The sequence below is a fragment of the Lolium rigidum genome, chromosome 6 (genome assembly GCF_022539505.1).
Source record: "Lolium rigidum isolate FL_2022 chromosome 6, APGP_CSIRO_Lrig_0.1, whole genome shotgun sequence".
NCBI lineage: Eukaryota > Viridiplantae > Streptophyta > Magnoliopsida > Poales > Poaceae > Lolium > Lolium rigidum.
The window spans coordinates 243216967-243228135 of record NC_061513.1 but is presented as its reverse complement, the minus strand read 5'-3'; the positions used below and the strand labels follow the sequence as shown (position 1 = coordinate 243228135).

The 11169-nt window shown below is 43.9% G+C and overlaps 2 protein-coding genes across 4 annotated transcripts; one reads left to right on the top strand and one right to left on the bottom strand.

The window, feature by feature from the left end:
- Nucleotides 1-2828: 2828 nt before the first annotated feature.
- Nucleotides 2829-4690, top strand: LOC124663881 (serine/threonine-protein kinase RHS3-like). Its single transcript, XM_047201528.1, has 2 exons — nt 2829-3676; nt 3799-4690. The coding sequence occupies exons 1-2, from the start codon at nt 2829-2831 to the stop codon at nt 4688-4690; spliced, it is 1740 nt and encodes a 579-aa protein (XP_047057484.1).
- Nucleotides 4691-5297: 607 nt separating this feature from the next.
- On the bottom strand, nt 5298-10814 carry LOC124665837 (putative ubiquitin-conjugating enzyme E2 38). Of its 3 annotated transcripts, none has more exons than XM_047203205.1 (8): nt 10625-10814; nt 9858-9953; nt 8997-9023; nt 7803-8041; nt 7660-7723; nt 6915-7054; nt 6511-6822; nt 5298-5851 (listed from the first exon to the last, which is right to left on the bottom strand). In XM_047203205.1, exons 2-8 carry the CDS (start codon nt 9922-9924, stop codon nt 5585-5587), a joined length of 1116 nt encoding a protein of 371 aa, XP_047059161.1. In that variant the 5' UTR covers nt 9925-9953; nt 10625-10814; the 3' UTR covers nt 5298-5584. The 3 variants fall into 3 exon arrangements, with proteins under 3 accessions (XP_047059161.1, XP_047059160.1, XP_047059162.1); XM_047203204.1 differs by having other exon boundaries at nt 9858-9959; nt 10631-10814; XM_047203206.1 differs by lacking the exon at nt 5298-5851 and adding an exon at nt 5860-6299 and having other exon boundaries at nt 9858-9959; nt 10631-10814.
- Between the last annotated feature and the right edge of the window lie 355 nt (nt 10815-11169).

Genomic DNA, 11169 nt, shown 5'->3' with positions numbered 1-11169 from the left:
TTAGGGTTTGATTCTTAAAGAATGTGTTGTTGTAAATATAATTCCATTTGATCTAATCCATAGATCAAATCATCTCTACCCAAAATAAGGTTTTAGCAAAGATCACGAGTGAAGTTTATAGCGCTTGACTTGATGATCTACTTCGGTTCCAAGCAAGTCAAGTGAAACTTCGAGTCATCGTGGTAAGTTTTATTTGAAAGCGCGAAAATTCCCCGGATTTTCTATGCATGAATGCAATGCACACTTTGCTGTTCTCTCATTTTGTTGCCTCTAAACCTGGGATATTACAGCTCCCTGCCACTAATCAGCCAACAACACCTTCAGAAGTCACGCCTTTCTCCTACTGATCGATTAAACTTTGGTTTCTTACTGAGGGAAAACTTGCTACTGTACTCATCATACCTTCCTTTTGGGGTTCTCCAACAGTGTGAAGTCGGCGTTACGATAAGCACCATCAATAACATACAAAAGATGACTTTGAAACTATTACATTCTATCTCGTAAGACTGCTAGATCCTACATAGTGGTGGAGTTTCCCTTCTAGTGCAACTCGTCCACTCCACACTAGTATCTACTTAGCGGTGGCATCCGAGATTTCGTCACACTAGTGATATTAGCGGTGGCATGGTACTATGACGACGCGGCACCACTACTCGGTCTCCTATAAGACCATGCACTATGTTACTCCGGTTTAAAGAAAAAGGTGGCAGTGAAGAGAGAAGTGAATCGCTATATATTTGCTGCTATGTGAGGAGCGTTTCTTGTCAGAAGTCCTGCAAGGTTCATGCAACATGCAAAGCTATTTTATTCCACTATATACTACCTCTCTTCTTTCCCTTTCTCTCTGCAAGTGGCCCTGGTGTGCATGCTCCTGGCGGAAGATTCGTTTGAACCGCATCAACAATATGGTTCGCTTCTTTTGTCTGACACAATGAATCGGTTCTCTGTTATGTCTGGAACCAGTTCGTAGACCACTTTGAATCACTTTTGACACACATAGTACATGGTCTAAGCTATATATTCTTCAACGTAGTCTCTCGGAGATGCTCATAGGGTTAGGGTGTGCGTGTGTGTTCATCGGGGTGAGTGTGTGCGTGTATGTATGAACATCTTTGATTGTAATGTGTTTAAAAAATATATTCTCTATTGTGCGTTTGTATTATGCATATGTCGTAATTTGTTTTCTGATTATGTCCATGTCGTAGTAGATGTGATTTACCAGTACACCTGATGGCGAGCGGAGGGCACAGGTGTGGCTGGTGAGTGCGTGGCATGAAAACAGCGCCGCCGAGCGCCGGCAACGAGAGACCGTAGAAACGGGACTCGATCAGCCAATTGTTTCCACGAGCACGGAGCACGGAGCACACCGTTCCAAATGCCGGCTCGCCTTGGGAAACACCGCCCCCCGGCCGTCTCCTCTTTCGACCCCTTCCTCCTCTCTCCACCGCCACCACCATCACCACGTCGCGCCTGCGTGTGCTCGCTTAAATTTAGCAATGCCTCCTCTCCTCCGCTCCACCCATTCTCGCGCGCTTTCCCCGCCCCTCCCACCCCTGACCCATTCCCGATCGCGTCGCCTTCCCCCGCGAAACAACCACCTCCATCGTCGCCGCCGCTCCCGTCGATGGGGGGAAGGTGACCTCAAGCCTGTCATTCCAGACGGCGCCTTTGTGGGCGTTTGCAGGGGCCGCCGAGGCTTGTTCCGTCTCATCTCATTCGTCCCTAGGTTTGTGCTTCTTCTTCCGGTTGAAATGCGCTAGCTAGATCAAATTCAGTAGTACGAATTCCTGGTTAATCCAGAGAGGTTGATTTTCTCTATGCGTTTGCAATGCGTCAAACAATCTCCGGCTGTTCCAGTGTGCTAGCCAGATCAATGTAGCAGGAGTTTCAGGTTGTCTGGTTCTGCCCGCTTGGTTCAGCGTTTCAGTTTGACTGGATCTGTATGTCCCTCTACAATTGTTCGTTTGGTGATCGTGCCGAGATGCTAGTTTGACCTTGGTTGTCAATTGCGACACTTGTTCTGATCAAGCAAGTCAACGGACGGCGTATTGCATGTCATTTCCAGCCCTGCCAATTTGCTTTTGTATTTCATATCTGTATGTCACATGATGGGCCAATGTGTAACTTCTAAGATAGGAGTCCGGGAGATGCATGGCTTCTTAAAGTTAAATGTGTCTATGTGCTCGCTTTCTGCCTCCACATAACTGTTCTTGCGGATATACTGAAATTTGCATCTACTCCGTAGAATAATTCGTCGTATTTTCGCGTTGAGTTTATGGATAGAACAAACTACCGGAAGGTAACAAAAAAAGACACATCACGGTAGTTTGAGGACTATGATACTCATGACCGACATAGATTCTTTTCATGTATGTCATAAATATATGATGAATTTTGTTAAAATGACATCTATGATAGTCTGAGCAAGGTGATGCACACACAGTTTATTAAAGTAAAAGTGTAAGTATAAGCTTTTGGAATTAATGGCCAAGATTTCATTTTCACTCCTGCAAGAAATTCATAACTAGGTAAAGTGCTAATGTTGTTATTTTAGACACAGTCCATCTAAAACAATGTATTGTTTCCTCCAAAAGATGTATCATATAAGAAGGCGTATAAAGAATTGGAGCAACAGTTATAACAGCAAGAATGTTCTTCAGTTTTTTGATAAATTGCCTCCTTGGGAAGTAGATGGCCTTTAGTTAGTGATCATGATCATTGTTCAAGTTGGTTCATTGGGAATTATATTCAAATACTATTTTACCTGTTTCTTCTAGAATTAATGGTGCCACCATTGTCCATTCTTACTGTATCTTGTGAAGTTTCAGATGAACTCCAGGTCATACAACAAGCTGGCCGCCGTGAATGACAAAATGGATTTTAACACTCATGGAAATAGCGTATTCAATGGCACCCTAGAGCGGAATCAATCAGCATCCAAACCAGCTGCATACTCGCAGATTCCAATGGATTTCAACACTCGTGGAAATATGGCATTCAATGGTACCTTAGATCGAAATCAATCAGGTATCTCAGCCAAAACGGCTGCACACTCGCAGATCCCATCTGATAAGAAGTCACGTCACAAGAAGAAAGAAGATCCATCTGACAGAACAAACCCAAGCCACGTTACAAGTCATCCCACACTGGGTGCTGTGCTGGCATCAACATCGGAAACAAGTGGCAATACTGCAACACCAACAAAAGCAACATCCAGAAGCATCAATAGCAACTTCGGGAGTCCTAGAAGTAACAGCATGGACAGCTGCATTTCCGGCCAAGTCAAGCATCACACTGGAGGGGACTGCAGGTGGGATGCCGTCCAATTGGCCACCTCCAGGGACTCCCCTCTCAGCCTAGTCCACTTCAGACTTCTGAAGCGCCTCGGATACGGAGACATTGGCAGTGTTTACCTTGTGGAGCTCAGGGGGACAGACACGTTCTTCGCGATGAAAGTGATGGACAAGGAGTCACTCATCAGCAGGAACAAGCTGATCAGGGCACAAACGGAGAGGGAGATACTTGGCCTTCTTGATCACCCCTTTCTGCCAACACTGTACACTCATTTTGAGACCGAGAAGTTCTACTGCCTTGTCATGGAGTATTGCTGCGGTGGTAATCTCCATTCGCTTCGGCAGAAGCAACTTAACAAGTACTTCACCGAGCAAGCAGCCAGGTTGGTTCACTTCAGATTACTGTACTTACCTTGTTAGTACTCCATCCTTTGTCCGTGTACTGACTACTGACCTTAAACGACCACTCATGATAATTCTCTTTCTGGTGATTGTTTTTGCCTAGATTTTATGCCTCTGAGGTGTTGCTTGCACTCGAGTACCTCCACATGCTTGGCATTGTGTACCGAGACCTGAAGCCTGAAAATGTCCTTGTCCGAGATGGGGGGCACATCATGCTGTCCGACTTCGACCTGTCGCTGCGGTGCTCTGTAAGCCCAATGCTGGTCAAATCCTCGTCGGTCCACGCAGGTCCCAACGGTGTGGTGAAGGGCCTGGCCGACACCGAAGGCATCAGCAACGCAAACGCTGGATGCATCCAGCCATCAGCATTCTTCCCCAGGATGCTCAGCATGAGCAAGAGGAACCGCAAGACCAAATCAGACTTCAGCCTCCACGGACTCCATACCTTGGAGTTCAACGCCGAGCCGACGGACGCCAGGTCGATGTCATTCGTGGGCACCCACGAGTACCTCGCGCCGGAGATCATCCGAGGGGAGGGACACGGCAGCGCGGTGGACTGGTGGACCTTCGGCATCTTCCTGTACGAGCTTCTGCACGGCATGACACCTTTCAAAGGGAACGGGAACCGCGCCACGCTCTCCAACGTGGTGGAGCAGCCGCTGCGGTTCCCCGAGAACCCGCCGGTGAGCACCGTCGCGCGGGACCTCATCCGGGGACTCCTGATGAAGGATCCTCATAAGAGGATCGCATCCAAGAGGGGTGCCACTGAGATCAAGCAGCATCCCTTCTTCGAGGGGGTGAACTGGGCACTTGTCAGGAGCGCTCATCCACCTTCGGTCCCTGACCCTGTGGACTTCAGACAGTACGGAGCCAAGGAGAAGAAGGGTGCGGAGCGTGGTTTGGCCACTACTCCGAGCAGCTTATCGTCAAGTGCTGCCGCAGCAGCCAAGTCGGCCACAAGGAGCGTTTCCCCCGGCCATTTTGAGTATTTCTAGAACTGAATCAGTTTTTGAGTACAGTAGGAATGAACACCATAGGTACAGATATCCCTGTTGATCTCACTTGTCATGACTCCTGAATCCTCTATTGCTGTTGTAATCTCCGTTGCTATACCTGAAATGTCCTGTACAGAACGGCTGCTAATGATTAATGAGCGAAAAACTGTGAAATTTCATTCTTTTTTACTTGGAACAAAAGAAACGGGCTGAGATTGTTCCCATGACTGAACCTATAAATAGCTTTTAGTTTCACCATTTTCGTTGGTTAACCAGGTTCAAACATCAATCACTGTTTGGAGTTAGAAAAGATAAACATCCATTTGTGCTGGTCATCAGATTTCCACAAGTTCTATTACTCCATACATCCACTGAAGCTACCGCAACATATTTAAGGTGTCAAGTGGGATCCTGCCAAAGCCCCATTTCTAGTTCAAATTTGGGGTCCAACTTTGAACTACAAATCATAAAATGAACTGTAATCTTGTTTTTTTAAAGAACTATAATTGGGATTTTGGTGGGGTACCGCTTGCATCTCTAAACAGATTATACCAAACTGGCACGCAACCGAGCATGTTAAGTCATATGCATAAGACCACAAAGTGGGTAGACAGGGAATGGGGCCAAATTTCATGATCACCACAAATGGCTAATGCATGACAAGTGCTAAACTACAACAGATTCTTTTACAGTTATAACACCACCGAACTACACCCAATTCTTCTACAGTTATAACACCACCCCTACGGCGTATCCATAACGTGTGTGAGTCGTAATCAGTTAATCACTGATCTAGACAAGTGAGTCGTAATCAGTTAATCACTGATCCAGACAATTTTGCTTACGACTCAAGCGGGTGAATTTTGCAACGGTCATGGCTCTGGCAGAAGAAGCCTAGCTGGTAGACACAATCTCATCTGCAGCTGGCGCATCTCTGTCCAGTTCCAGCGCTCGAGTTCTGTTCGTGGCCAGCTCCTTTGCGAGAAGTTCAGTGTGTGCATCCAGAGACTTCTTGAAACTCACAAACCACTTGTCGCATGCGTACTTTGCGCCATCAGTGGCCAACGATCCGACGACCATACCAGACGAGTATGCACCACATGCGTCCAGGATGGCACGCTCCCGCTCGTGGAAATGGCGCACGACAAGGTTCTCAAAATGCTGCAGCAGAAGAAATGCTTGTAAGAATGAATCCAGAGGCATGAAGAACATTGCAAAAGGTGTGCAAATCTCAAGGATGCATTTTTGCTATGTGCTACCACAACAGTTTCACTCAGGGTCGGGGGCTCTAGTTGTCTTTGAACACTGGTGATATTTCAGAAACTCTTTTCACTTGTTCTATTTGTTCAACAGTCCATAAAAATAAAATGAAAGCTCTCATATCTTCAAACTCTTGTGAAAATGTGGAAGACTTGAAATTGGTAATTTCATCATGTCATGACTCAGAATAACTCTCCTCTATGTGAGCACTGTACGCTAGAGGGGCTAATCCGCTAAGGAGATGACTGGTATAATCAAAACAACAGAAACATAATTGTGCTAGCACATCACACTAATATTAAATTTGTTTGTAATGACCAGAATTGAAACAAATATCCTTCCATGATCCCTGTAAAATGAAAACGCAGATGACTTGATTTAGTTAAGTATGGTAAAAGCTTATTTTAACACAATATTGAATTCAGATGCTTTTGAATCTATGCAATTTATTTTCAGAACGAGAATCAAAAATATTTAACCATGAAAATTGAGAGCCTTAAGGCATAAAGAAACCAAGGTATCATTTTTACGTTCGCAAGAAATGAGAGTTCTATACTTACCTTTGGAGGCTTCCGAAGTGAATACAACATTGTCTTGCAGGATAGTACAAATGCAGTTTGATTGTATGCCACAGAATGCTTTTCACCAGGAGGCGTATTAGCCGTGCTTTTATTGCCTGGCTCATTAAAATATGGTTTATCATTCAACACAAGGCCCTGGATGGAGATCAACACTTGCAGCATGGTGGATTTCGACTTGCCCCACTTCTCACATCCAGTACCCCACCAAGTGTTGAGCAGGCTAAGGCAAACTTTTCCACTCTCATACAGGTTCGGATTTAGACGAAGCCCACCAGAATGGTAATGCACTTTCTGTGCATATAGGTTAGGTTTTCGTTAAGAGACTGCATTCATGGTGATAACGATGATACATAAGGGGAGGTGGGTGTGAAGTGGAAACATACTGGTGGACATCGCGGGTAATCAGGAGGAAAACGAACATCAAAGAAGAATAGACCATCATGATATGGAGTTCCAGAAGGCCCAGCAATAGCAGCTCTAAGAAGATCAGTCCTATCCTCATAAACTCTAACATATATAGATCCTGCAGAACCGAAACCGAAATGAGATCCAAGATTAATAATAAATAAATCAACTGATCCAGGGGTAAATCCTCTAAAAGAAAGACTGAGGTAGCAGATATTAATTCAACAATCTGGCATATTTTTCACATTTCCAAAAACATGATATCGTATCGCAAATTATTTTCCAGTTTTCTCATTATTTTCCAAATATAGAATTATTACTTTCTGGAAACATGATCTATCCTATGTGATAAAATGAAATAGATCCAACCAATGCAGAGAACGATGACTGTACGGAATTAATTAATACAAAAATGTCATAATCTAACACATAGAGCAAGAATTTTAGAATAATGCATTAATTTGGATTCCACAGCCATGTAAAAACTCCCAGCCACGAAATCAATTTAGAAGAATCAATAAACTTATCCTAATCAAAGATGCACAGGGTGTTTGATACCATCTTGAAGTTGACAGGTCACATATGCTTTATTTATGAGGGGGGACTAGTAAGATACAGAGCATAGAAAACGGTTTGGAGACAGTACTAATGGTCATTTAAATTCTATTCATCGTCAATGTACATATAGTCTATACTGTTTTGTCATATAAAATATGTAGCGACCTGGTAGATCTCTCTGTAGAAGCTTCCATTCATTTTGGATTGCTTTCGTCCAATCTTTGGTGGCCTGTTCACATATTTGGAGGTGGCAAATTAATCTACAGTTAAATTGAACATAAATAGAGAACAATGAAGGACATACATACCTTCCCTGGAGAAGTCTTTGCATAGTGGTGGTCTGAGAAATCTTGAACAACATCAAATTGGCTAAATAACTTGTAATCATCATTTTCAGAACCATGTATTGTGTTTATCATTGTTGAGATAATACTTGAACATTCAGGCTCATGTTTTTGCAGTGATAGCACAGTACCAGCCCCACTTGAGCAGGGATCCAAAATACTTTTACTTGCAAGGACATTTACAGTGGAGTGTGGAACAACACCTGAAATTCAGAAGACTGTTTACTAGCAATCAATGTTATCACCAGATAAGTATGTAGACTAGAGTTTATGACAGTGATACATGATGATATCCCAACTTGTGCAGCCTAGATCACACATCTAGTAGAGGATCATTGCTTAAAATGTGTATGGAAGTTACATATCCGCACTATTAGTCCCACACAAGGAATGTGCAGAATAAAACAAACACATTCGAGGAATTAACAAAAGCATGACCAATAGCTGATAACCAGCCAGGTTACTTATCTATTCTAGTTTGATATTTCCAATTTAATTTGTACAGCTTTCTCCTCAAAGTATGTTGCTTCTTTGGTTTGAGCACAAAATCAAGGCAGCACTTTAAAATTAGTGTGAGGTACATATTTGTGGCTGGTATAAAATCTACCAGTTCAACCAGTAAGACCAGTAGCCGGCATGCTCCTATCTCTCCTCTCACTCATAATGAATGCCAGCCAATTGTCATGTCAATTCTTTTGCATGTTGGAGACTGCTTTAAAGTAATCCTACAGGGTGAAATAAAACTAGTAATGCATATAAAATTAAACTGGAAAATTTCCACAATTTCCTCAAGAAGTGAATACAAAATATGCCTGGAACTGAGCTCTATTTACACAGAACACTAAACAAACTGCTTCCTTAAGTCTGTGCTCCAGAGTCCAGATGACCAGACCCCATGAACCTAAGTGGCTGAAAGGTTTTTCAGACAATGGAAATACAACTACCTAAGTGCCAGCATCGCACATGCTTTTTTGCAGGTGAGTAGTTTTTTTAGTCAAGAGTCGCAACTCCTAGGTCCATTTCAGGGCTTATTGTAGTAGTGTGAACGATTGGGTGTTATAGACATTTCAAGATAATATCTGATACTGCTTCAACTTAAAATAACTAATAAGGAAGCACATATAACTTTTAAAATTAAACACTGGGGACAAAAGCTACCTTGCCAAAGAGGGTCAATGGACTTGCCTGCATAGAAAGATCCATTTATCAGAAGAACATTCCAAATAACAAATAAATAATCAATATCCTATTCGAAACGAAAGGGAAGGAACACTGCTTAAGCCTTGTACAGGAGGACACAAAAGATTCCAATAAACTATATATCCACTCTCGTTTAGTGTAACAAACTTTGAACATTGCTGATCACAAATTCACAATAGGGACATGGATTGATAACCCCAGTCTATATCGAACCAAAACCTAGTAGCGCGCTGATTACATCAAGATATCATCGTTGCATTCCCTATAAGTATGTAAGTTCCACACCACAATGTGGTACTGCCAGGAGTATATGTTGTGTGCCTCAAAGGGTCTAATCATCTGGCAAGATATGAATTGTGCACCTTTTATTCTGAGTTATACGAGATAATGTTTAAGCTTTATATCTCTGCATATCTTAACTTAGTACTTGTTGGGTACCTAAAAGTTTATCCATGCGACCAGTAGTTCCAACAGAGTCACTTAAAAACAAAACAGTAGCTCTCAGACAGGCTAGGCGGATAAGTGCAAAGATGTAAACATCCTGACAAAACCCTACGGGCCGCACACAACAGCCAAATTATCCAACTATTTCAACTCACTACCACTAACCCCACTACACAACGAAAATACATGCATATCGGTAAAAGAAAACATATTCATACTGAGCTGAATTGATGGAATATAAGAGTGAGAACGCCAGTTGCCAATTGAACAAAACCATTTTACTATTATGTCGTAGAGTGAGCACAAGCCTATTTGATCAAGTGGAGCACCAGCGCTGACAAACAGATCCTGTGAACTAGAGCAAAGGTACATCACCTTTCTTCTTGGAATCCTTCTTCTTCTTGCCAACTCCAAACAGCTGAAGCAGCTTCTTGAGGACCATCCTTTAGTTTATTCCACCCCAGAAAACGAAAGCACCTGAAAGACATGGAACAACATCGGATTTGGAACCGACAGCAAGAATCCCTAAGAAACATCTAGAAAGATCCGCATCAGGCATAAAGCAAAGACATCCACGGTAATCGATGTCCTCTCAAGAATAATGATTTGCAAGAAAGAAGATAAAAGAAAGGATTCTCGAAGAAAAAAAAAGAATACTTCGTAAAAGAAAGGCCGTAATTAATCTTGGAAATTTCTCGGGCCGGAAGGAAGGAACCTGATTTCCCCCACTTGTTTCATTTTCTTGTTTTTCTGGCTTAAAGAACTCATGTTTTATCGGCCCCACTTGTAAATAATAATGGACAAAACCCCCAGCGCTCCAATCAGTGCGTGAGTGACGCCATGGTCGGACCAATGGACCGGGGACACCAGTCACCCTCCAAGGCCAAGAAGTCAAGAAGGGACAAAAAGAAACAGAGAAAGAAGGCTGCCAAGAACACCCCAGGAGAGAGAGAGAGAGAGAGAGAGAGAGAGAATTGAAACTTTCGCATCAGCATCCCACTAGGACGAAACAAAAAACGGAAGATTGCGGAGAGACGGCGAAAGAAGCCCCAAAACGAGATTAAGGGCCGCCAACTCAATCAAGAAAGTAAACAGCACGATCAAGATCAAGGAGAAGAGAGCAGAGCAGGCGAGGAGGAGGAGCAGACCGGCCGGAAGCCTCGCTTGATCGATCTCCTCGGACGAGCACCTGCTCCCTCCTGGCGCCGGAAGGGGTGGGTTTAGGTAGTAGCAGGCAAGAAGTAGTGGTAGGAGGAGGAGACGGTCGGTGGGATGGAGCGCGGGGTGGCGGGGCGGGGAGGGGAATCCGGGGGTCACACCACACGGGTGGGAATGGGAATGGGGTGGACTGAACTGATGGACTACGCAGCCTCGTACGCAGCCACACCTTGCGTGCCAGGGAGGAAAACAAAGCTTCGCCTTTGGAACGCCGGAATGGCAGGGCATCATCGCGTCGCGCCATTAATCGAGGCGGGGACTGATTGGGTAAAGCGTGTTACTGACAGATTTGGTGGGTTTCCGTCGGGAGATTCCCCTGCTCGTTTTGGGGAACAACGGGAGGCCCTTTTCCAGCAATGGCTAATCGAGCGTATCCTACGTTGCTACCCCTACCTAAGCTAGTGCTCGATCTGCTAGTAAAAAGGCTGGTTACTACTAGTATGAGAATCGTGTCAATGACGAATTGGCA

Bases quoted from the DNA above. Each gene is read 5' to 3' on its own strand.
- LOC124663881 (XM_047201528.1), top strand. From the start codon at position 2,829: ATGAACTCCAGGTCATACAACAAGCTGGCCGCCGTGAATGACAAAATG. The intron at 3,677-3,798 runs GTTGGTTCACTT...GTTTTTGCCTAG, and splicing joins TTCACCGAGCAAGCAGCCAG to ATTTTATGCCTCTGAGGTGT.
- LOC124665837 (XM_047203205.1), bottom strand. From the start codon at position 9,924: ATGGTCCTCAAGAAGCTGCTTCAGCTGTTTGGAGTTGGCAAGAAGAAG. The intron at 7,724-7,802 runs GTATGTATGTCC...ATATGTGAACAG, and splicing joins CAAAGACTTCTCCAGGGAAG to GCCACCAAAGATTGGACGAA. The intron at 7,055-7,659 runs GTCGCTACATAT...TCGGTTCTGCAG, and splicing joins TCTACAGAGAGATCTACCAG to GATCTATATATGTTAGAGTT.